At 41.3% G+C, this 24532-nt stretch overlaps 1 protein-coding gene across 2 annotated transcripts in view; it reads left to right on the forward strand.

Moving 5' to 3' along the window:
- Window positions 1–18191, forward strand: part of opcml (opioid binding protein/cell adhesion molecule-like) — a 135169-nt gene extending 116978 nt beyond the window's left edge. Inside the window, exons 4-7 of one of the 2 annotated variants that reach the window (XM_070916890.1) lie at window positions 15880–16017; window positions 16470–16590; window positions 17575–17740; window positions 18090–18191. In XM_070916890.1, coding sequence (XP_070772991.1) covers window positions 15880–16017; window positions 16470–16590; window positions 17575–17740; window positions 18090–18191 — 527 coding nt within the window. The remainder of the gene's footprint in view (window positions 1–15879; window positions 16018–16469; window positions 16591–17574; window positions 17741–18089) is intronic. The other variant, XM_070916891.1, reaches the window with a different exon arrangement.
- The last annotated feature ends 6341 nt before the right edge of the window (window positions 18192–24532 follow it).

Genomic DNA, 24532 nt, shown 5'->3' on the forward strand with positions numbered 1-24532 from the left:
TCGTAGATGAACTTGTGCCTCCTCGTAGCAGGCTAAGAGCATCTTAAGAAGCTCCAGGCCGTAAGTTTTGTATTTCCTCTTTTCTTTTTATTCATGGTGCACATGTTGTTTGCCACACACTTATATATAGTAGGGCTCATACAGAAATGATGACAGCCAACATTCAACAAGAGGATGATTTAAATACGCAAAGTGACTTTATTCAGCACCGCGCACACCTGACATTAAGAGGCTCTTAACACACAGCACTCAAGTGCTGCTTTGGGAAATGTGTGAAAATGCTCACAGAAAACAGAACTTTCTAAGATCCTTATTGGAAAACAGGGCCCTGGTTTATCAGCTTCGCCGCCATCAGTGTGTGAGTGCGTGCGTGCGTGCGCACTGATGAATGAGAGGCCTTTTGTATAAAAGCACTCAGGTTCTGTCTAGTGTTTCAAGTCAGTGTTCACTAAAACGCCGAACTTTCCCTAATCATAAAAACATTATTCATACAAGGAGCAAATATTGCAGGGCGAACAAATAAAAAAATAAACATTGATAGTATATGTGTTCCGCGTATTTTCAATAATTTATTATACTGGTAAGGAAAAAGTGGTTTGCCTCGTATTACATTTCCTCCAAAAACACTTAACCAAAGCCGTTATTGTACATGAACCCGATTCAGAGCCAAATAGCTAATTATACCTCCAGGAGTAGAAAGTGACGAGGAACAAAAAATACTGAAAATCGTGAACAGTGGGGGGGGGTCACTTCATGTCATTTTAAAAATGAATAAATAATGAGCGAATGTTCTGCAGATGGTATTGTAATACACCCACATCTGGAAAGTCTTTCAGTGTCCGTGACGAGATGGTTTTGATTTGTTATCACATTGTTCTCGTGGATCGCAGCGTTTCCCTTTCTTTGCTGGAAATTAAACCAGTGAAGGCACCGTGACAAACAGAGTGAAAAAGGCTGGTGAAGGTTAACTAATCCGCAATGACTGAAACATATTTCACAAAAGGGACGGCAATGTCTGAATTTCGGACTATCCTTGACAACACATGAATCACCCACTTCGAAATGTGTTCATCCCACACAGAAGCTGCTCTGGTGTTTAGTTAACAGTCGGCAGCTGAGAAATTCAAACGCTTGTGTGTTCCCAGTCTGATAAATATTGGAAAATATGAGTATCTGTTTGCTCAGTAAACATGGATAGATTGTGTAGATGGATTAGTGGTTGCTGTTTGGTTTGTCGTCCTGGGATTCAAGTCTTGTACTGATGCTCCTGAGATGGAGATGACAACGCTGTGGCTCACTTGCTGATGCTAACTATCAGGTCAAGTAGCCTAATGGCGCGGTTTTCTTTAGGCAGCGGGTGAGGAGTTACAGAGCTGAGCTCACACACACACACACACACATGAACTGATCAGAGGGATATATGTGACTGCCACAACTGTGCAGTGGGATTATACAGAATCAGCGCTAGCATTTGCTCCACACACAGTCACACCCCCCTGATTAAAGCCTACAGGCTACTGGGGCTGCGGCGCCGGGCTTGAATGAGCCAAATAAAGTCAGCACTCTTTAGGTAGGCGTTACTGATGGCACTTGCAATGAATCTTGCCCCCCTGGTTGTAAAGAAAATCAATCGCAAAACTGCTCTTTTATGTTGCATTTGACGTGTAGTTCTCCTGGCGCTAGGCTGCTGAAGCTCTAATGCTTTCAAACAACGACGTGCGAACTGCTCTTTTTGGAGGGAAAGTGGGAAGTCCTCCGTCGCCTGTGTCAGCCGCTGACCGATTCACTCAGTAACATCCCTTCTAGCTCAATTACAGTTGAATATGTACGTATGTTAAACGTGTGCGTGTGGTATGGTAACTTAAAACAGACAGAAACTTCATATAGAGAATTACCCCATTAGATGTAGCAGCAAGTCTCTATGTTGATATAAATGTAATTTAACAACAGCAGAAGGATCATATTAACAGCACCTAGATATAGATGTTAGGGAATAGCAGGACCAGAAGGTGTTTTAATTGCTGTGCACAAACGCATAATTAACAGTTTGGCCAAAACGGGCTTACATGTAAAACGAGAATGATAGGCCATCCATCACATTCCGTGACAAACTGTTGTTTTCTGAGAAGTTGAACTGTTTTGAAGCAAATGCGTGCGTATTACCAGTGAAAATGATATTCCATGGGTCACTCAGCTAGTTCAAGTATCATACTCCATATACAGTGATACAGCTGCAACACTATGATTAGATATTATGGCGACACAAAAGAAGGAAATATTCAATGTTTTTAAACAAGTGGCCATAAATGCCAGATGTGATTAAAAAGGGTTGAGATTTGAACAATAGTTCGAATTTTTTAATTGAACACTTCATATTAAACGTTACGAATGCAAACAAATCTTGACGTTGAAAAGGAGGTTTGCACATTTGAAGGATTATTAGCACATTTGCATGTAGCTCTTTACTTCCTCAGCTGCTCATAAGGGCATCCCTCACAGTTTCGGAGAAAATGTCAGCAGCAGCTTAATTAGTCCGCGTACAGAGGAGTCACAATTGTCTTAGGAAAGCCTATTCCAGGCATCTCATCCTGAGATGATTTCATATCGCAATTAGAGGTGTTGCCAACAGTGATGGTCAGTGTTTTATTATGAAATCACTTGCACCAGGGAATGTAGTAATTGCTCGAATGTTACCCTGCAGCAGCATTAATTAACAATAAACTGTGTGAGGGAGACAAGATCTGTCTGGGGGGAAAGAAAAAAAAAAAAAACTGAGCAGAACAGAAGCAGAGAGGCGTCACATTCAGGCGCAGACATGACCTCAGATCACGGAACAGTCCTGAAAAGCTTTTGTTTGGTTCCACTAAAGTGCAACATTTTCCTCATTTATTTCCAGTTTTATCGATGTAAAATCTGGAAGATCAACTTGAGGCGATTATTTTTAAAGTCTATAGGGAAGAGTGGGATGATTTGAGAAGTACAGCCTTTGCTCCATATTGCATACATGGGGAGTACATTTGTGTTCAGGCCATGGCAGCTGCAAACGTATGGACTAAAAACACAAAAAAACTTCACAAGAAAGAGTTCACAATTTAAAGAAAACGCAAATAATCAATTGGGAATCAACTCTTAATGAAATATATGCATATATACAAATGAAAGTTCAGAAATGAGAAAAAATAAAGGCCTAATTCTCTCTGCCTTTGAGGTAAGTACGGGCCACTAAGTCAGAATTTATTATATTTACGTCACACGATCACCTCCACGATTTGGCAGAAAACAACTCAAAGTTTCACCTCAGGGCAAATGAACACAACACAAATGACTAGCAAGAATGCGATAGAGGTGAGACGCCCCATGGATCCAAACGGTTCCCAACCTTTTTAGCTTCTGACGTAAACAATGCAATGTCTTTTCTCTTCGCAAGTTGCATTTGTGTACTGGTTGTCACTAGTTTTCTAACCCTTTTTTCCTCGTTTTACTGAATAATTATTAAACAGTAAAAAAAAAAAAAAGTCTGAAAAATCAAATATAATTTGGTGGAGCAGATGTGTTTCTCCGCTGTCTTACCTTCTAAATCATCTAGTGACCCCTCAGATTCATCTTGTGACCCTTTGGGGTGTCCCGACCCCCAGGTTGTTATAAACAATGTTATTAATTCAGTTTCAATGTCTCTCTTGTCGGAGATTTCTTATTTATGTGCGTGCAGAAGAAGTCACGAGTGCAAAGACAAGAACACGAGCCCTCACCAGCTTCTCACCTGAAAACAATGAGACGCTCATATCTATGTCGGCCTGAGTTCCAACACAAATATCGACCTCAAATCCGGCATGCTGCACACAGCAAGCGCTTCACTTCAAACTGCTGATGACAAGCAGGAATAAATATAACTTGAAATGACAATCCAGAACATTTCCTTACTCCAGTGATTTGGAATGAACTAATAATATTTTTGCTGTGTAGTTTCAGCAACAACAAAAAAAAAAACAGAGGGATGTAAATAGTTCTGAACGTATGTATGTTAGAGCAGGTGGGAAAGCCAGGGAAATATGACTACAAAGCAAAAAAAAGAAGATGAAGAAGAAGAAGAAGTTTCAGTGGGGAACAGCAGTGGTCTGTTTACTTTGCTGAGAGCACACAGGAGGAGGAGAAACTGAAACACACCAGCGGAGGAGCCGAGAGCGAGGGGGCGCCCTGTGGTCGAGTGCCGCGGATTTCTTGCTACACTCCCCCACCGGTTTTACTCACTGAGTGCCGTCGGGGCGGGGCGAGGCCACAGAGGCACCTTTCGGAGAGACTAAAACAAAAGCACCAGTTTGGGGTCAGGAGCACGGCGATCCATCTAAACACTGCGGCAAGGGTCCCGGTGCCACGGGGTGCAGCAAGAGAATCTCACACACGACCCACAGCGGTTGGTTGGTTTTATTGTTTCCTGCTGTTTGTCCTGGGCGATTTCAAAACCGTCTGTTACCGTTGGTGCCACTTGGTTTTTGAAATGACGAACGATGACTCATCACTTTGTATGGATTTGAAAATGTGTTTTTAATGCTCTCTTAAATTCCAATTTTCAATATCTGCAACGATCTGACTTTTTGACAACAGTCATGATAAAGCCACTGGCTCTGTATCTGTTACTCTTTACTCTGGACTGATGACTTTTAGTCCAAACAGACAAAAGTCCATTTCAAGTAAACCAAAAAGCGTAAAACTCGCAATTACGAAAAAGACACTTTTTGTGGTTCCTTATTATCACTTTGCATTTTGATTCACTAATTGAATTCAGTGTTGTAATGAATTGTTCATTAGTGTTTGCCTGCATGTATTTTCCTTTTACTATTTATCCATATAAAAGCCATTAGCTTAATTAAGAAGAAAAACAGGGTGTAAAACGTAGTTTGCTACATATGCCGGTGATCTGTGTCGAACGAACGCGACGATTAAAAGGGTCGTTTGCATTCATGAATCCGTTTGTTGACATTGAAAGGTGTCTGAGTAACAGCCTCCGCTATCCATCCCGTAACTTTTTGTTTCCAAAGTCAGGTGAAGCTGAGCCGGTCCCTCTCCACGCAGACAGATGGTAATTGAGTGAAGCCGTGGTGGTTAATATTTAGGGTGCATGCTAAACGACCACTCGAGCTTTAAAGGGCATATGGCGCAAGTCATACAGGAATTGAATGGCTAGCGGGAACAGAAGGCCGACATCTTCTTCACCTTTTAGCTGACAAAACAGCCTCTGCATAATATATTACGATGCACATTGTTCTGGTGGAAAGGTGACAACTTTGCTGACTATTAGTTTGCCCAGTGGGAGCTTCTCAAGCTGGTACAGAGTGTGGTTAATGCCTCCAGTTGCACATTTCAATCTAGTAATCACGACGGATGTCAAAAGGGGATTGCGTTGTTTTAAAACGACGTGCTCATGTATTGTTTATGTATAAGGTCTGCACACATTATGCTGCTGCCTGCTAAATGTGACATATGCACCCCGATATAAATATTCTGATGCCAGCTGTTGCTCAGTGTGTGTGTGTGTGTGTGTGTGTGTGTGGGGGGGGGGTAAATCTGTAATGTAATATTGTGTAGCGTTCAGGATATGACTGAGAAAAAGATTAGAGAGCAAAGACTCAGTCTGGGGCTCAGACAGCAGGATCAAATAGACTAAACAAACCTCAGGCTGATGTCTTTGAAGAGCAAGTCGGTTGAAGTTTGTTGACCGTGTTTGTGAAAGCTAATTAAAAGGGAAATTCTGTCATTTTTCAACCTTGGTCCTTTTCTTATAATTGTGGCCATTCTGCCTGTGGGTCTGATGATGACTTGCCACCGGCTGTGGAAATAGCGTGAATCAGGCAAAATAAAGTATATCGAGGCAAGTAGTGTGAGCCTCCTGAACCTTTCCAAATAGAGTGCTGCAGGAATGAGTGCAAGCGTTTAAGTATCGTAAACTTTTGTTTGTCACAGAGTTTATTGTCTGCAATAATCCGAAATCCCATTGGCTTTTTGTCGAGGGAACCAGGGCGACGCTAAATTCCAGGTTTCCTGCAAGAATACGTCATCGCTGCAGCACTCTATAACTTTTTTTAGATGAATCGCCTAGAAGCAAACACAGGAAACACCCCCCATTGATAGCTATTTCTGCCAACTGACATAGGGATTCCAGGGCGACCAACTTGCTAACCAAACTAGCTGTATGGTTAGAAAACTAGCATCTGCACATCTGCAGTAACCACAAACATTCATTACTAGAGCCGCAAATGTGTTGAAGATACACAGCCGGAATTTCATCCATGGACAGGTCCAGACTTCCTAAGTCTGTCATCAACAAGTCCCACTCTTTGTAGCTAACGTTTTCATTTAGGTCCGTGTACCCTTCGTGTTTCAAATGAATATGGCCAATGGTCAACAGCAGTCGGTTCACGGAAATGTGCTGTCAAATGCTTTTTGTTGGTATGAGTAATGTAGACATTTTATGTACGACGCAAGAGAAAACCTAAACACTGCTCTACTTTATGTGATGTCCTACTTTTGTTGAACTCACACTACAGCTGCTGTGTACAGACTTGCAGGACTCTGCTCTCTTTTAAAGTCAAATGAAAAAGGTCTTGCCTTCTGCTCATACTGCAAGAGGTTCGGCCAAGGTGCATTACATTACAATACATGTGCATATAATACAGTATAATAGAATCTGGTTTTTATTTGAATGTGTTTCACCCTCCTCTTAAGCGTAAATCTTCCCAAGGAGCCTTAGGACAATTAACTGATTATGAAGTCATTTAAGGTTTTCTCCTTTGTGGATTAAGACGCGCTGTGCATCATTTTGCATATGCATCAGATTCTCAATCCAGGACACGTTTTTATCACTGACAATACCTGTTGAGCAGCAAAGATAGGACCACAGGTTACTGCTGCGTTCCTTTTGCCTTGCAGAGTTCAACCTCGACCCAGAACAAACAAGTCCTGACAGTATCATGCAGGCCTAATTTAATTGTGGAAGCGGCACCGATGCAGCCTCAGGGGTGAATTGATTTCCTGATAGCATCAGGTCAATTTCTTGTTGTCAGTGGTCAATGCCCCCTTTTAATGGCTTATGCAAATGAGCGTTCTGAATCTGTGCATATCTGCACCTGGCAGTCACTTTTGTTACCAAACTCATCTATGAAACGCGCTCTGTGAAAAAGCAGCATAAAGTCTTGGTGAAAGACAAATACTCATCATCACATACTTATCTAATAACCATATTCGGAGCAATGGCAAGTTTCCAAAACGTCCAAATTTATCATAAAGCATCAGCACTGTGACAAAGTAGAAAAACAATTACAATTTTGATGTAAAAATGAAATACGGAAAACGCTTGTCTGTTATGAGGTTTAAAACAAGTATGTTTTTGGTTTTCATAGACTATTGTGGCCTTTATTTCCTTTGAAACACACAACTAGGCCTCTAATTATTACGTGATCTCCTGATTGTGGTGATCTGAGCTGACCGCGATCATTTTGTAGCTTTGTCGGATTCCACAATCAAGAAAATTTTAAGCCAATGTTAGCAACGTTGCAACAAATAGAACGAATTAGGCACATTTCCATCAGCTGGGTGTGAAGCAAATAATACTGCCTTTTATTGCCAAGCTGTGCATATGAGTGAACATTTAGCAGTGATGGTTTGACAGCTGTTATTATATTGCAGTCCTCCTGTCCCAGGTGTAAGCTTTGGTTGCCACCGGTTTCTAAGACAACTAGAGAGCTTTTGTAACCATTATTTACTTTAATTGCACTTCCTGTTGAGACATTTTACTTCATAAGTATACGTGGTTTTGTCTCTAAATGGCAGCCTCTTGGGTGTAATAAGAACAGATTGGCACAAATCAGAGCAGGGCACAAGAGAGAAACTCCCTCTGACAGCACATCTTTTGTGAAAGTACAGGGTTTTTTTTTTTTCATTATTATAAATACATAATGAGCTCACAACATGTCATTTTTCATTTTTTAATACTGCCAAATTGCGTGTATTGGTTGGGGGTTTGGAGAAAAATAATTTTGGAAGCAGTGTGTAGAATACAGGACAATTGGTATATACATTAGGTGAAGCGTGCTATATTTGCACAAATCTATAAAGAACCTTCCTGTTACAAGTCTGTTCAACATGTCAACCCAAAGTGAGAAAAAGTAAATTAACCAATAGAAAATCCCAAAAGAGATAAAAGAGCTTGGTCAAATTTTCATTATTACATAAAAGAACCCATGTCTTGCTAGTAAAACACACGACACATTTAATTCCATTTAGTTAGTATTACTAAATGATTTGGATTATTATTAGTTTATAGTCAGTTAATATTAATTGCAATGTTAAAAGAACAAAAAAAGGAAATGTTATTGCAGTCAGTTCAAGCAATATATCAAGATTGTTGTCATAATAATTAAGGCGCTAGATTAACACCTAACAGAAGCTGTTTTTGGTATGGCAACTGTGGTATGTTTAAGGGTAGGGAAAAAGGCAATCGATCACTGACTTCATGTCCATCACGGAACTCTTGAGTTCATGTTTCACAAAGCGATTTTTGAGATTTTTTTGGTATACAGCGTTAGGTCAGTCATAATTTAGCTCTTAGATTAGTCTAATGCAATTTAGAGGGGTTCACAAAAATAAACAGACTTATTTTAAGCCTAAAAAGTTAGCCACCCTCTTCCCTTGCTAACTCAGAACCAAAAGCCACAAGCAGTCAGTGACGCCTGCCTGACCAGTTGGCTCCAAATGAAAAAAGAGATGCAAAACTTGCCTCAGAACAATGTTGTGGAGCGAACAATGGGAAGAGAGCAGTTGATTTGCCCAAAGAAGCTATCCTGAGCCTGACTTTGATGCACCTGTCGACTGAGGGATTGAAAGTTTTTTTCTTGGTATTTTTTCACTTTGTTTTCCAAGTAAAATGTCCTTATAACTGTTGAACTCTTCAACAAGGCAAACATTTTCTGCTGGAGTAAAGGGAGCGGAGCAGTTTGATGTGGCTACTCTGTCGGCCGCATGTTTTTGTTTGGAAAAAAAGTTTAGTTTAACTACTTAAAAGAGTAACTTGAAAAACAGCGTTTTGCTGCTCAGCATCACAGATGGGTGTGGTCAGAAATGTGCTGTGTTGAACCTGTAACCACACCCAACAGTGATGTCACCGGGTCCTGGAGTCCAACAGTCTGTCACTGCAGCAAGGTGAGAAGTCATGCTGGACACTGGAGGTCACCAAAAACAAGGCTTTTGTAGAGGGTGTTGCTCTTTAAGATATTCAAGAACTAGACCACTTTGTGCGAGGGATCTAAGCCGTAGTTAAACTCTTATCTTTGTGAACCTGACCCCTGATCACAAAGGTCATGAAAGTGAGACTTTCTACACACCAATCCACCACCCCAACGTCTAAAGCCTTGCTACAAAGAGGGCACACTACTTCCTGCATTAGCACCAATGTTGAGTTCGGACTTAAAACGTGAGATGCAGAATCATCTGACGTGGATCGAATTCTTAGGAGGATACTGGGCTAACGTGACGGAGTACAGGGCTGAAACAGTTAAGAATTCCCCAAAGCACAGCTAATCAACTGGTAAAACCGTTGCCCTTGTTGATTTTAACAAGTCCTTCCATTTACCAAAGGTCTCATCCAATATTCTTTCCAGAATCTACGGAAAGCACATGGAGCGGGAAGGTGTTTAAGCCCCCAATAAAGCACGTCGGGCAAGAAAGGTAGTATCACTTTTGTGAGTTTGATTTAGAGTTTGGTTTACACAAGAGCGCAGGCTTGCAGAAATATTCACCTGCGACAACTGCATCAAACAATTACACAGCAGAATACTGGCTACAAACAGTAATGCACTCAACCCCATGGGACTGGTGCCATTATAGCAGCTCCGCAGCAGTGTGGTAATTGTTAGATCCTCGTGGGACATGTGCAGGGATGTTGTGCCCAGTCCTGTCGTCCATACTCTGTATTAGTCACGTTGCGGCGCTCCATGCAGTCATCTGCATTAATAAGAGGACCAAGGGAGAGGAAAGACTACCCCAGAAACAAGAGCAAACATGGCTTCCAGCTAACGTACAGGCTTCATGAAGCATCTGTCTTGCCTTTTAAATAAAAGGTGCCTCCTCCTGGACTGATCATGTCCTCGATCTTAGCGCAAGCTGCTGTTCCACATCAATGCTGCCAATAACATGGCCCTGTCAGTGGACAAGAAAAGGGTGTTTATCTCCTTGGAGATAAAGATTTTCATTTAAGTTATTTTTGAGTGGTTTTTAAAGACTATTTGAACAGCTTTGAACAGTTTTTGTTGCTGACCAGAGGTCTTCAGCGCCTGAAACTTCTTTATTTGTAAGTACAATGGAGCTCGGAAAAGCATTTTTCTCCTGACACTGTCACATCTGCGACTGTGATTACTATTCTTACGCTTTATCGCTACATGTTGGGTGAGAAATGCTCTAAACACAGCCATTCTAGGAAAGAAAGAAGAAAAAAAGCATAACTGGTGTGTAATCTGGGGAAAGTGCTTCCAGTGCAGGTGCAGGAGGAAGGGGCTGTAAGAGGATTGCCTGCACCCAGCTGCCTCCTTTGAGACCAAACAGTGCCAGAGGATATGGCTACACTGGCCTTCATATTGTAGCAGTGTTTTCGATCCCAAGGGGAAGCCGTGAAAGGAGAGTGAAGGTGGTCCAAGGAGGTCATCAAAAAAAGATAAAGACGATGGCAGATGCAGCTAAACTTTAGTGTGCCCTTCAACACCCAGACTCAAGCCTCAGGCAGAGGTATTTGGTGGAACGTGACGGCAAGGTGAGGGAGAAGAGAAAAGGCCAGTAGCCGGTGTCAGCAGGAAACCAGTCCTGAGGGAGACGCCAGGGCAGCTGGAGTGTCTAACCATCAAATGGACCGTAGACCGTTTCAAGTACCGTCTGCTGGGTACAGAATTCAGCTTAGAGAATGACCACAGGGCTCTGAAATGGTTCGAAACCATGAAACTCTAGAATTACCTGCTGGCTGCTGTCAGCACAGACACACTGCTTCACATCAAGTGTCCTCGAGTGTCTTTTTTTTCGGGCCAGTCCCGCATCCACTCTGAAAAGGGCCAACCCTCTCCGCCACCACACACACACACACAATCGTTCTGCATTCTGCCATTTCTTTTACTGAAATAGGTTGACAATTAAATATTCAGAAACGACACTATCAGTTGATTTGCCTGCTCCTGTGTTTGAGGATGCTGCTGCTTCCACATTGATGCTGACAATTACATGGCGTGATTAAACGCGGGACAGGGAGAGGCGGTTTTCCTCACCAGCTTTACCTCTCTCCCCAACGGAACACTGAGTGAAAGCTTTAACGGCAGTGATACAGAATTTGCAGTGACTCATTCACATTCATGCTGTAAATCTGGTGGTGACCAGCATAGTCTGCATGTCTCTCCCTGAATACTGAATGACTGACTTATCATTTTCACTTTTATTCCATTTTATCGTATTTTCATTTATCAAAACGAATTCGCTGTCACCTGTTTAAGCAAAGATTTTCCTCACTAAAATAACCACTGGCTGTTTGTTTGTTTCTAAGCCTCGTAACTCTTTGAAAGACAATTCAGTCAGTTGCAGTCACACTTTTGCGTGCATCCCACTACAACAATAGACCCAAGCAAGCGTGAAAATAGAGGCCAGTGCAATATCACACGGATGTTAACGGTAATTACAGGTTGCACCCCCCCACCAAAAGTCTCTGTCTTTGCCCAGTGGCCTCCTAATGGATAGGCCTCCGCATGTAAACGTGCTATTGTGGGATTTGATGGGTTATTAAATTGTAAATTATACATAACGCCAGTCCCAGGTCATGGGCAGTACCACAGTTCCAGAGTCTGTTGTGCCTGCTGAAATGTATACGCAGCGCCAGATTTACCAAGGCTTTTTCACCCGTTTTTTTCAGATTTGACGCATTCTGCCCCAAACACATTCGCGTATTTTGACATTTACATTGATGTTTAGTATCTTAATTTAGCTGATGGGAATGTCACTAGTTTTGCAGTTATTTGGTCGTAAACCAAAGTCAAATTTTGAGCCTTTGGCTAGGTGAAGGGTCAGGGAACCACCAAAGTCAGTTGGGACGGATCCTCTGGGGACCTGAAATATCTGTGGACAATCTCACAGCAATCTATCCAATAATTGTCAATATATTTCACTCAAAACCAAAAAATATCAACCTTATGATGGCGCTGGAGGAAAAGTCATTTATCATCTGAGAACAATCAATGTCCAAATTCTATGGCAATCCATCCAGGAACGGCTGAGATATTCAGTCTGAGCCAAAGTGGTGGAGCGACTGACTGACGAGGTGTGATTTGTATTCATTAAATTTCCATGTGAACTTGGCGTTGAATGCATTGTGAAATCACTTAAGCAATTACGCTTTTCCTTTCTTTTTATTAGACATTTAGGCCTCCTGCGTGCATGTAGCGCATTGTGTTGCAAGTGCATTTACCTCAGTACTCTCGAGAGACGCCAGTCATATCGACAACCTTCACCGGCTCTAACCAGCCTGCTGAGCTGCTGTGCTTGTGTAATATTTTGTGTCTTCCATGACGCTCCTTTTGCATTAGCAGTACAATTAAACTCGAAGATTTGTTTCATTTCATGAGTTCATTTGAAGGTTGGTCAAAATCCAACGGTATATTATACCATGCGATTTTCTTAGTAAAGATGACCCGCAGTTATGCCAGATAAGAAATAAACCAACAGAAACATGAACACATCTATTAACCCAACATGCTGCATGGTGTGCCACACCTTGGATAGGTCACCAGTCTATCACAGGGCTTAAACATATTTGCAGACGCGTCACTGATAGGCAGTTAAGCTAATCTACATGTCTTTGGCTTGTTGGAGGGAACCAGATCGCCTGGAGAAAACAGGAGGAACAAACGGACTCCACACACAAAGGCCAGGTCTTGCATTTGTTGGAGCATTTGTTTACAGTCCTTGGGGCCTGTTTTACAAAGGCCTTTTGCAGATCGCAAACGGTTGTAGCGACCGAATGCGCAAATGACTGCATATGTTTGCATGTTGCAAATTTGGTGAAACTAGCCCCTGGTTCTAAAATGTGGCTCAGGTACAGTTCCATTGTTACTAGCTGAGAAGCCAAACGTGGACCGCAAACTTTTTTCTCGTCTACTGAAGGGTACACTTTAGCAAAGCCCATCGATATCTAAAATTATAAGCCTTTATTTCTTCTGTGAAATTCAAATCGGTGCCAAATTGCCCCTTTTTTTTTTTTTTTGGTTTTAATGGATTTTTTTTTTTTATTACAACCTGTTCCAGAGGACCGGCAGCTGTTGTCGTTTCCTGAGATCTTTGGTCTTTTCTACTGTAACGCTTGTAATTGGACTGCAGTAATCTTTCGGCAAAAGCTGCAAAGAGTGGTGTCTGGGCAGCAGAGCTCCTTAAGCTAATGGCTAATACTGCTGAGGTGCTCCGCCGAGTGCTTTTTAGATGCTCATTTGTGCCGGCTGCCACCCGGTACTTTAATGGCTCTCTTATTAGTCACCCAGTCATGCTATGCTGACGCTGATGTTGTGCTGGAATTATGGCCATCGCTGCAGACCACTGATGTGGGTGTTGATGGTGATGGTGATTGTTTTTATATTCATTCATCCAGAGTAATGCGTGATGATTATGACGTCTTTATATTTGTTCATCTGGGTAATTTAGATTGACATTTATATTATAATACTTAGATTGTAACCATGCCTGGTCATTATCTTATACTTTTTTTGTAATCTTCCACATTTTGTCACCTCTGCTGTGTGTTCTCCACCGGGCTGTGTAATGATCCTACAGGAGTCGATAGTGTATTGATTGTATTCTGTTCACTTCTGCACTGTTCTCAAATTGTTGTTTGAACGCTGGCACGTTACGGTTAACGGTGTCATGATGAGAGCCCGCTCGCGCGCACACACACCTCTAGTCTCAGCAGTGGGTTGAGTGGGAATGAGACGAACGTTAATAAACACCCACACACACACACAGTACTTGCCTTCAAAAACTAGTTTCAGGCTGGCAGCAGACTCAGTTTTGAAAGTTTTAAATGTGAAAAAAAGAGAGAGAGAATTATTTAATCACAAAAGCAAGCACTTGGATGAGGAAATTGAGATAAACATTTTAAACCAAAATTTGTTTTTTTTTTGTTGTTGTTTTTTTTGGTGACCCAATCTGAAATTTGAACAATATTGATGTGTAGTATCATATTGCTTTTCTTGAACCATCTGTTGGTTTTGGGCAGGACAGATTTTGAAATGCCACTAATTTGAGAGAGTTCGAATAAAATGTGCTAGTTTGAATCAAGTAATTCATGTTTGCCTGAATCAGTTCAGCATCGACGTGGAGAGATGTCGAACCCACCGAATAGTTAGGCAGTTATTATGCCATGAACTTCGATTTGCATGGCAAGCAGAATTTGCCTTTTAATTGTTGGTTATTTGAGGCATGGTATGCTCTAAGAAACAAGCTTGCAATATATACGCATGTATCGAGAAAGTGATAACCCAGTGTACGACAAAGCCAACAAGCAAATTATTTCATAATTCGACAGTAAACTTCCGTCCATCCTTGGCCATCATTAAAATCAGTCACACAGTACCAGCTAGTAGCTCAACGGCATTTTGTCACCCACATTCTGCCTAATATAGTTATCCATGATGAAAATGTGCAATTACCTGCACTAGCAGTTCTCCTAGTTATGTGCAACAAGCTGATTATCCCAAGCCCACAACCTTTTCAGTGAATCCCCAGCCAGCTGCAACAGTGTCTGCAGCTGAGGATTTAGCAAATATAATGATATTATGCTAATGTGGAGATATTGCTGGATTGACATTTCTACTGATTGGGATTAGTGCTCCTATCCATTTTCCCACCCACGCAGCAATAGCTTAAGGTCTCTCTGTCACCAGAACACGCTTTTAACATTGCTGGTGTCAGGGGTAATTTGTGGTGTTACTCAAGTGGGCTTGTTTCGATGCAATTAGTTTATTTTCTTTGTGTAATGAGTGCATGCCCTGAGCTGTCTGCCCTCTGGAGACATTTGGAAACAGAGTAAATCCCAAATTCAGCGACAGACTGCTGCTGTTTTTCTGTTGATTTGAATTTCTTTTGAAATGAAGATCTTTGACAAGGACACTCACAAGGTTGTCCTCGTCTGTTAAGTTTACATATCATCATATATGAAAATTAGAGGTGTCCAACAGTGCTTCCACTGGTTCCTGCAAACCCATTACTTTATTAACAAATGGTGCATCGTCGTTTCTACTCTGATACTTTAGATTCGTCTGCTGGTTCGCCATTTAAAAAGGACGCACCAGCACGACAGTACCATTTAATATCTGCATAGGATAAAGGCTCAGTCTTTGTCAAAATCAGTTTACTAGTCATGTGGATTACTACTCTAAAACAATTGTATAATGTCTTCTGTAACTCTGTAGGAGTAATTACTCTTTGGGCTTACAGGCTACAGATCTTTAACGGAAAGCCTGCTTTACAGACTTACAAACTGTACCAAAATTCTGTGGCAATCCATCAGATAGCTGCTGACCTATCAACCGACATTGCAATCGCCAGAGCCAAAACAGACCCAAAGCAAAACCTGTGGGACGAATAATTCTTGTACTGTTAAGCACACGCAGGCTAAACAAACCACTCCAGAGTGACGGCTGGTCTGGTCAACACACTGGATTTGACAATGTGTATTTTTTGTATATGAGAGACTGCTGGAATTCAATTCGATATCTGCACCGGTACAATGTGTCACTCAAAATTCTATCAAGGTCAGTCCAGGTCACTTATTTACCAATGCATTTCTTCCTCTGTTTCTTTCCCTCTCAACAGGCACTCATAAATTTGTGACGGAGGGGGAACATCTGCAGCTGACAGGCATCACCAAAGAGCAGTCAGGAGCGTATGAATGCATTGCTTCTAATGACATCTCAAGCCCTGATGTCAGGACAGTGCAAGTCACCGTCAACTGTAAGGGCCAAAGCTATCACACTCATGATCATGACATATGGGGGACACAAGTTAAAAGCCAATAATTCTTGGATATTTCCTCAAATATAGTCCGACTGAAGTTTTTTTTTTTAAACATTTGTTTTGTCTCATACGCACTCCTGTTACAAGAGAAGCAACTTTTGTGGCAGTTTTACTGGGATTCTAACGTTGTTTACACAGATAGACTCACGAGGCTTAGTGTCTTCAGAAGATGTACAGTTTGCCAGGGTGGAGTGAAGATTCAATTGGATGCCATCCCAAATCATGTGACAAACTCCCTCCCGGTCTGTTCTCGGGGCTGCTGCTTGTTCATCATGGTGTCAATTCACATTGAAAGAAACAGGAGCATGACGCAGCCCAAAATACAGAGCAAAGTGGTTTTGCCTTCCACATGACGGCATTTCAAAAACTCATTTCACTTTGTTTTACAGATCCTCCCTTCATTTCTAAAGCGAGGAGTACGGGTACTCCAGTTGGACAAAAAGGAGTCCTGCAATGCGAAGCCTCTGCTGTCCCGAGGGCAGATTTTGAGTGGTACAAAGAAGACCGCAGGCAAGTTTCTCTTCTGAGCGTTGCGATGTCTACAGGCTTGGAATTGTTTGAAGTCAGCATTACAGACACGCAAAGACACCTATTGTGCTGTAGGGTGCGGACTTACTGTATTTGAAATAAGCCAGACTGCATCATCTTTGTTGATAAGTGATGGCTTTTTACACATACCCTTGTTTAAAACAGATTGTGCTTTTGATGTAATGAGATAATCCTTCGTGCCCTGCATTTTTCTTCTCTCTAATATGCCCTGTTTTAATCACATTATGGAAATTCATAAATTTCATTTAAAAGGAATCTTCAGTCAAATCATTTACAAAACAGGCATGGACACCAAAGGCAACTATTATCATTATTTTTACACTGTAATTGGTTTATTGTCAGAGGGGTGCAGGGCTCGGAGGTTTAGAGGATATTATAGTATAATGCAGTCTTTTCCAAATGAAGGCTGGAGACTGGACAGATGTTTATGAGCAGCCCCAAAGCTGGTAAACTGATGTAAACACAGGCTATGTTGCACTGTTAAATGGTCCCTGACGGTGACAGGCAGCACTGCTCGTCAGTCCCCAAAAGACAAAATCAGAACAAAAAAAGGGACGGAGGACGCAGATGAAATAAATGACTGGCGTCTGCAAACACGAGATGAAGGCAATGAAACAGTAGCAGAGGAATAGGAAGTGCAATGAGTGAAACAGAAGGAAGGTTGCTGTGCGCTGAAGGATGAAGTGCGCAAATGCGTGTACAGATACTCGAATAAGGCGGCGAGCTGTGTGAAAAATGCTTTTCACAGCCCGCAGGTGTAAATGCATTTCTAATTTCATGCAGAAATACATTTTAAATACATGTGCTTGAGATTTGACAAAAAAAAAAAAAGCAAACAGACACATGGCCTCTCAAAGAATCCAAGAAAAGCGCTGTTAGTTTCTTTTCTTTACTGCTCAGCAGCAGATGCATTGAAGGCTGCCCCCCCCCCCCCCTTTCTTACAGGCTCTTGAACGGACTAAATGGGGTTAAGATAGAGAATCAAGGTAAACAGTCCATGCTCGTCTTTTTCAACGTCTCGGAAGAAGACTACGGAAACTACACTTGTGTTGCCGTGAACACCATGGGAATCACTAATGCCAGCATAATTCTTTACGGTAAGAATAAGAATGCTGAGAAAAGGGCTCACTGTTGTGAATGAGAGTGTTAATTATGTTTAAAGTACTGTCATTTATTTTCCAAATGGACTATTCTTGGTGGCTGCTTCTTTGCATGCTCGCAGCTGCGCTGTATCAAACCTGATACAAAGGTCACCTACTGTATCACATTCATTGGTTCACTTTTCCATTTCTATTATTCACTTGTTTCCATGGCAATTGCATTGCTTTGACGCAAAGCTCCTATTTGGCTGAGAAAATAAGCTACGTGAACATTTGAATGCCACCGAATCACAGTTCCAGCACTGACATGAACCGTGAGACGTGCTAACCCTTAGCTAAGGTTTGTGTTATTCTCCCGCAGGTCCCGGGGCGATGCACGATGTGAATGGGGCCGCCGTGTTGCCCCGTTGCTCCGTATGCCTCCTGCTGACTGTAACCTTGCTCCGCCTGGTGAGGTTCTGATGTGAAATGTGACAACCTCCGAGCTTCTCTCAGCATTGAACAGCAAGAACAGACTATTAGTCCTAGAAGAAGAATGGAAATCCAAGAGCGCCAGTGGTTCCCCCTTAGTTTTTCTTTCCGTTTCTTTCTGGCTTCGCATCGGAGCCTGTTCTCTGTTGGCTCGCCAAGAGAGAGGGGCATCAATCCGACGAAGGGAAAAAATTTGAATCATGCACTAATTTGATGACGGTAGAACTACTGAGTTTGTGTCTCCCCAAACCTTTTTTTGTATGTGAAAAGGGAAAAACGAAAAAAAATACATGTAACTGTTGATAGTTGACTGTTTATTGCCCAATATTGAAGTGTACATTCAGATTATTATTATTGTGTCACGTCCTGTTCAATATCTGTACAATACCATTAAGCTTTTTTTAAGTAAATGACAAAAAAGGAAAAAAAAAAAAATGCAACGTGATTGTTGAATTTTACTGTATTTTTACAGTTGTATGCAAAACAGAGTAACAGATCCTCCATGATAAACAGTTCAGAATAATAAATAGTACACCATGATTTCTCAGGCAAAGTCCTACAGCATTGTGCATCCAAATTTTTATTTCCATCGTAGTATGTGTAGAACATGTACAAATGTGTACAGACAATTCCTGCACTGTTCTGTTTTTTTCTCCAAATGCATACACTTATCAAATGGCATTTTTGTTTTAGACACCTGACCGCAGTGTCATAGCAGCTTCGTGGCGCATTCATACCGAGTTCTGAACATCTGAAATGAGCCTGTCGGACGTTTATGTGAAGTGTCCGTCAGCGGGCAGCTCCGTTCTCCACAGTGGCAAATTGAATGAAAGTGTGTTTAACATCACTGTTAACCTACAGGTAGTGCCGATGGCATCGAAAGTGTCAGGTTAGTGGGCGGTCGAATTAGCAGCGCGGCACTAAACTAAACTTCGGGGAAGCTAAATTTAATGTGCAAAACTAAATTTCTGATGATATTTTTCAGCTTTTAAAAGTCTTGCTTTAAAGTTGCAACTGGTATGATTTATGCAAAGTTATCAAGTTGTCCCAAAAATGAGCAGAAATACAAACATATTTAATTTAAAGCCTTTAAGTTTCTCAGGCAGCCACAGGCGGTCCTCGAGGTCCCTTTGGCTGACCCGTAGACTTTTTATGCAAATTGAGGCTTTTTCTTGGGATTCACGGGGCCAGGTTGCAGCTTATCATGAACCATGTGTTCGTTTGTTTGTTTTTTTTGAATAGACAGAATAGATGCTTCGGTCCTCGATTATACAAGAATTCACCACCAATAAGCGACAACAGATATATAGCTACTTAAAAAAGGACCATGCCAGTGTTTTCACCTTATTTGCTAAAAGGATTAACTTACTTTATTGAAAAAAAACACTAGAGCTTTAGATTTTTAAATTTGTGTTTCTGATTGTCCGGGCAGTATTTCGTATGATATAAAAAGTCAATATAGTGCAATTTGCTTTATTCATTACAGTAAGCTCAGTAAGCATCTTCTTGTTGTTACGGCTACGTTATCAGTGTGTGGCAATGCAAATCAAAAGTATGCACGACACTACCACTCAACAATAGGATGACTTCGACGACAATAGAAACAGACATTGTGTTCACTGTCTGGCAAGCTTTTAGTACAGTGATGGATTAAAACAAACAAGAGCAGCGACACATTCCTTTAATTAGCTTCCTCACATAATTAATATATAAATGATCATTATACTCAAACATGCTCCGTCAGTCAACCAGAGAACGGGCGTTTTAATGTGACGCGGTAGAGAAGCTGGATAAACGTCCTTGATTTTTAAATTTCTTCAATTTAAATACACACCTGGGGAGGGTGTTTTTTTTGACATTTTCAACTAGAGAGCTGGCACACACCGCTCCAGTCCACATCCAAGTCACAACTGACACAAAGAAGAGTATTTTTCACGAACGACAGGATAGTGAAGTCGACTTGAATGAATGTTCCATGTAAGCTGCTGTGAAGCTTTTTTCAGGTGTTATGAATGTATGCTTTTAACCTGGTTTGCCCCAAGATAAACAGCATACGCTGCTCTCAAGACTGCGGAGGTGATTGTTGTGTTCTGTGGTCGGTGGATGCATTTTAAAAGGGATGTTTTTTTTTAGGTCTGCCTTGGACAGAAATTTCCAGAGACGAGAATATAGTTAAAGCACAAGTGATTGATGATGTGATGTTCTGCTATTGTCCAGTTCACTCATGTGCATACTTACGAGTAAGAAGTGTGTTGAAGACAAAAACAACAACAGGGATGAGATTGGTGTATGTGGGAATGCTTTTGTTGTACTCACGTTATGTGCTTGTAACGATCGTGAACCAGTCAGCTGAAGACGATGTCACAGGATGTGATTTGACTTTGTCGGGGGTTTGCAAGAAATAAAAAAATAAATAAAAAAACAGACAGGTGAGATTCAGATGCCCCCGAAAAATGAAAGGGTTATTGTAACCCTTTCCATCCCGACGGACATGATAAGCATTGATGTCAGTGAGCTTGATTCAATTTGTTTAATCCCCATTAAAAGAGGAGAACTGATACTGGAATTTATTTAAGGTGTATTTTTGCATATGGCACCGTGAACTAAAGTGTAAGTCGTAATTTTTTAATTAATTAAAATTCATTTGTTTTGCGTCTTTTTTATGGTTTAAGGATTGTAGGTTTATGCATACCACATTATCTATAATCCTCCTTAATGCATAATTCTCCGGGCATTTCAAAGTTTGCAGTATTCACAGTTCACTTGTCAATTTAGTTGTTTTTTTTTTTTTTAAACATTTGGATTTTACAATGTATGATCCCATTGACAGCTGCATTGTTTCCCTGTTTGATATGTTTTCTGACCTTACTGGAGGTTCAGCATACGGTAGTCACTATTGTGGTATATAGTCATCGTATCATTTAATTGAGAGATTGCAAAAATGTCCATAAACTGGTTAAATGTGAATTCAAGTTGCCAATCATTTGTTCTGACTATGACGTCATACGTTACTGTCGCTCTTAAGTTTCTTGGGGTTTTTTTTATTATTTAAAGCTGCACTACTCAATATTGTTATATTAAGAACAGCTAAAATGATTTTGGGTCGTGAGGAAGATGTCACTCATAGTGACAAACCAACTGGGAATTATCACCAACAGCTTTATAGGGCAATTTAGCTTCTTTCAGCTCATTATTTTGATTTTTTACGGCCTGTAGCTTTCACTGCTTAGGAATCAAAGAGGCTTTAAAGCTTACTGTACACTCCCTGCTCAGCGCAGACATTGTTGGCGACTAGCTGGTGAACAACAGTGGAGGAGTTTTTTCAGGACTTGGTGGAGACTGAAACGGAGCTCCAAGAAGAGTGTATATTGGACTTACATTTGTCAAGCGGCCAAAAAACAACACTGCAACTAACTGCTGCTGGTGGCCAATTTCTGTTGATGTTTAAATAGCCAAGTCAGTCTTATTCAATTTATTTATAGGGGACTCATTTAAAAGAAAAAAAAAAAACCGTTAAACTGTAGCAGACAGAAAATGAAAGCACTCATGGAGTGATATGAATAATTAATGGAACTCAAATGCAGTGGTAAAAAGGTGGGTCTTAAAATGGGACTTTAAAAGTGGTGATGAATTGGAGACGTCTGACAGTGAAGTTGTAAATTGTCCCACAAGTCTGTGGAATGGATGGAAAAGGGCTCGGCCCGCGTAGAGACATGGAATGACGAGGAATAACTGATCAGAGGACCTCAGGGGTCTGGGTGAAGAACAGGAATTGACAAGACCGAGAATGTAAGCTGGTGCTCAAAAGTCATTCTATATCTAACCAGTCAAGGACCAGTGCAGGAGAGATCTGGTGTCTCTTCTGGATACCAGTAAGGACTCTCACTGCGTTTGAAACAATTGCAGGCAAGATTGGGATGACTGACTGACTCTCCTACATAAAGACTTACAGTAGTCAAGACGTGAATAAAAGCATGCCATATAACCAGCATAAACCTGCCAGAGGTCTCACAGCATGATGAACGCCAACAATGTTCCAATTACAAGATATTACGCAACTGCTTCTCTGAATAGGGAATCGACGTTTTTTTTCTTTTGTGTCGTGCTCAGACTTAAGGCAGTAGGGAAGAAGGAACAAATGGTGGCTTTGATTTTACAGATATAGTTTATAACCAGTGCAATACAATAAAATAATATCCTTTTGAGTTGCCTTTATATCCAATCTAAGTCTCGTAAAAATGTTCTCACGCGGGGTTGATGATGCCCAGTGTATTGCGGTAGGCAATAATACTTGACCTTGCTTATAACATAGTTTTGTTTGTCCTCTGCAGACAAGTTTAATGCAAGGTAAGCTCTATGAACAGATATCTGCCTATGAATGCAAGGGACAAGATTTCAAATCACATTTGAGCGAGCTTTCGTTGCATGCAGGTAAGCAGCCCATAGGCCGAAATGCAGTCTTGGAATGCGTCGGCTATCGCCTGATAACAATTTCGCTTTTTATCAATCTTGGAACCCTCGAGATGAGCTTTTTATTTATTTATTTATCTGCATTCAAATCGTAACACCATAGCCGATGGGTTCCGAGACTGAATGCAAAAACGCCCTCATTAACTGAACTAGTTAGGATCGATAAACAACCTTGCAAGATGATTTCAAAATGACCTTCATGATTGACGCAAGTGCTCTCCAAGCATCAACTTTCAAGTTCAAGAGAAGAGGGGAGCTACCAATAGATGTAATTACGGCATAAGAAAATATCAGCAGTCTGCCTCACTGTCAGCTCCCTTGATAAAAAAGTACCACCATACTGTATTTCTACCATAGCAAACAATACTCCTGATTAGCATAAATGTAACACCAGAGGACAGCTAAAGAGACAGACTTCATGCACAGCACTGGAGGAACGCTTGAAAAATGTATGAGCGCATTCGATTTTCTTCACCTTGTTATTACAATTGTGTCAACAAAACACTTTGCCAACACAAAACATCACGTGTAAAAAAATAAAGACATCAGCTTCAGCCTGTAATACATGAATGTGAAAAGAAGGCTGGCGTATGGTATGACCTTCTTCCTGGTCTTTCTTTGTGCAAACTCTCCAGCCATAAGATTAAAATCCAACTCTCTGATGATTACTGACTCGATGCCAGCGCTGGCAAAATTGAAGCATCTTTTAGTCATCTTGAGTTCCGCTGCACATCTCTGCTTGTAAATAGTGGAAATAGTTGGCAGCCTCTCCGCCGTTCCTTTTAAAAAAAGTTTGTCTGCCTTACCATCATTTTCAATCTTGCATGTTCTTCTAAATTCTAAACATCTACAATCATGCACTCTGAACCTTTCCCATGGCCACCTTAAGGGAGACCTTAAGAGATCTTGATCTCAACTAGACTTCCTGCATAAATAAAGTGCATTATTAATATTATAAGCCAGAGCCTCCCATATACAACACTGCAGTGATTTGCCTTCAACTCCAACACACAAACATACATTCATTCATGTGACAGTGACCCTGTCAGATCGAATGAATGCATTCTTGTCACATTTAGAATTTGACTTCACAGGGCCGCTGTCAAATAAGACGAATCCATGTTTGTGTGCTGAAGATGAGCCAATGAATGCAGAAAACAAGAATGTGATGATGCGTTTACTGGCTGTCTGATGAAGTACTTACGGGCGTAATCTTGTGTGTGGGATAAATGCAAACACAGGTCGAGGCCATAGCTGGAGGGTAGGGACTGCTGAGGTTCCCAGTCAACCGTGTGGCTAATATCCTCTTGTATGAGACTAAATCATCGCCACTGCAGGGGAAGTGTGCACACAGCTGCAGTACTATACATCCTGTTCCATCACCTACGCACGCTTATGATCTTGTCTTTGCCATTTCCTTCCACTCACGCGAGCAAGGCGGCAGGAGAAGTCACACAGGCCAGAATGGGCAACAGGCCATTCCATCCAAGAGTCTTCACCCCCACGCCCGAGGACAGAAAGGTTCAGTCCACTTTGTGCTTTTACTCTGTGTTTTGCTGACACCGCTATGTGCTGGTTTTCTCACAACGTTGGCTTTTCAATAAAAAAACAAAAAAACACATGTCACTGTCACTGATGTAAGGATATGACCAGCTTTCAAGGTGTCAGTCTGTAAAACATGACATAGCATACTCCTACTGTTCTCTCAGGAGTCATCGGCTCCAATTATTTTTAAACAATTGAAAAGAGCTCGAAGAAACGCGATGCAGTGCTAATAAACATTATCCATTACATTAGACAACTGGGAGTTTCCCCCAACATTACTTTATATAAAGTTATTGCAGCTCTATCAAATTTAGTTT

This window comes from Enoplosus armatus, chromosome 13, assembly GCF_043641665.1.
Source record: "Enoplosus armatus isolate fEnoArm2 chromosome 13, fEnoArm2.hap1, whole genome shotgun sequence".
In the NCBI taxonomy this organism is placed as follows: Eukaryota; Metazoa; Chordata; class Actinopteri; order Centrarchiformes; family Enoplosidae; genus Enoplosus; species Enoplosus armatus.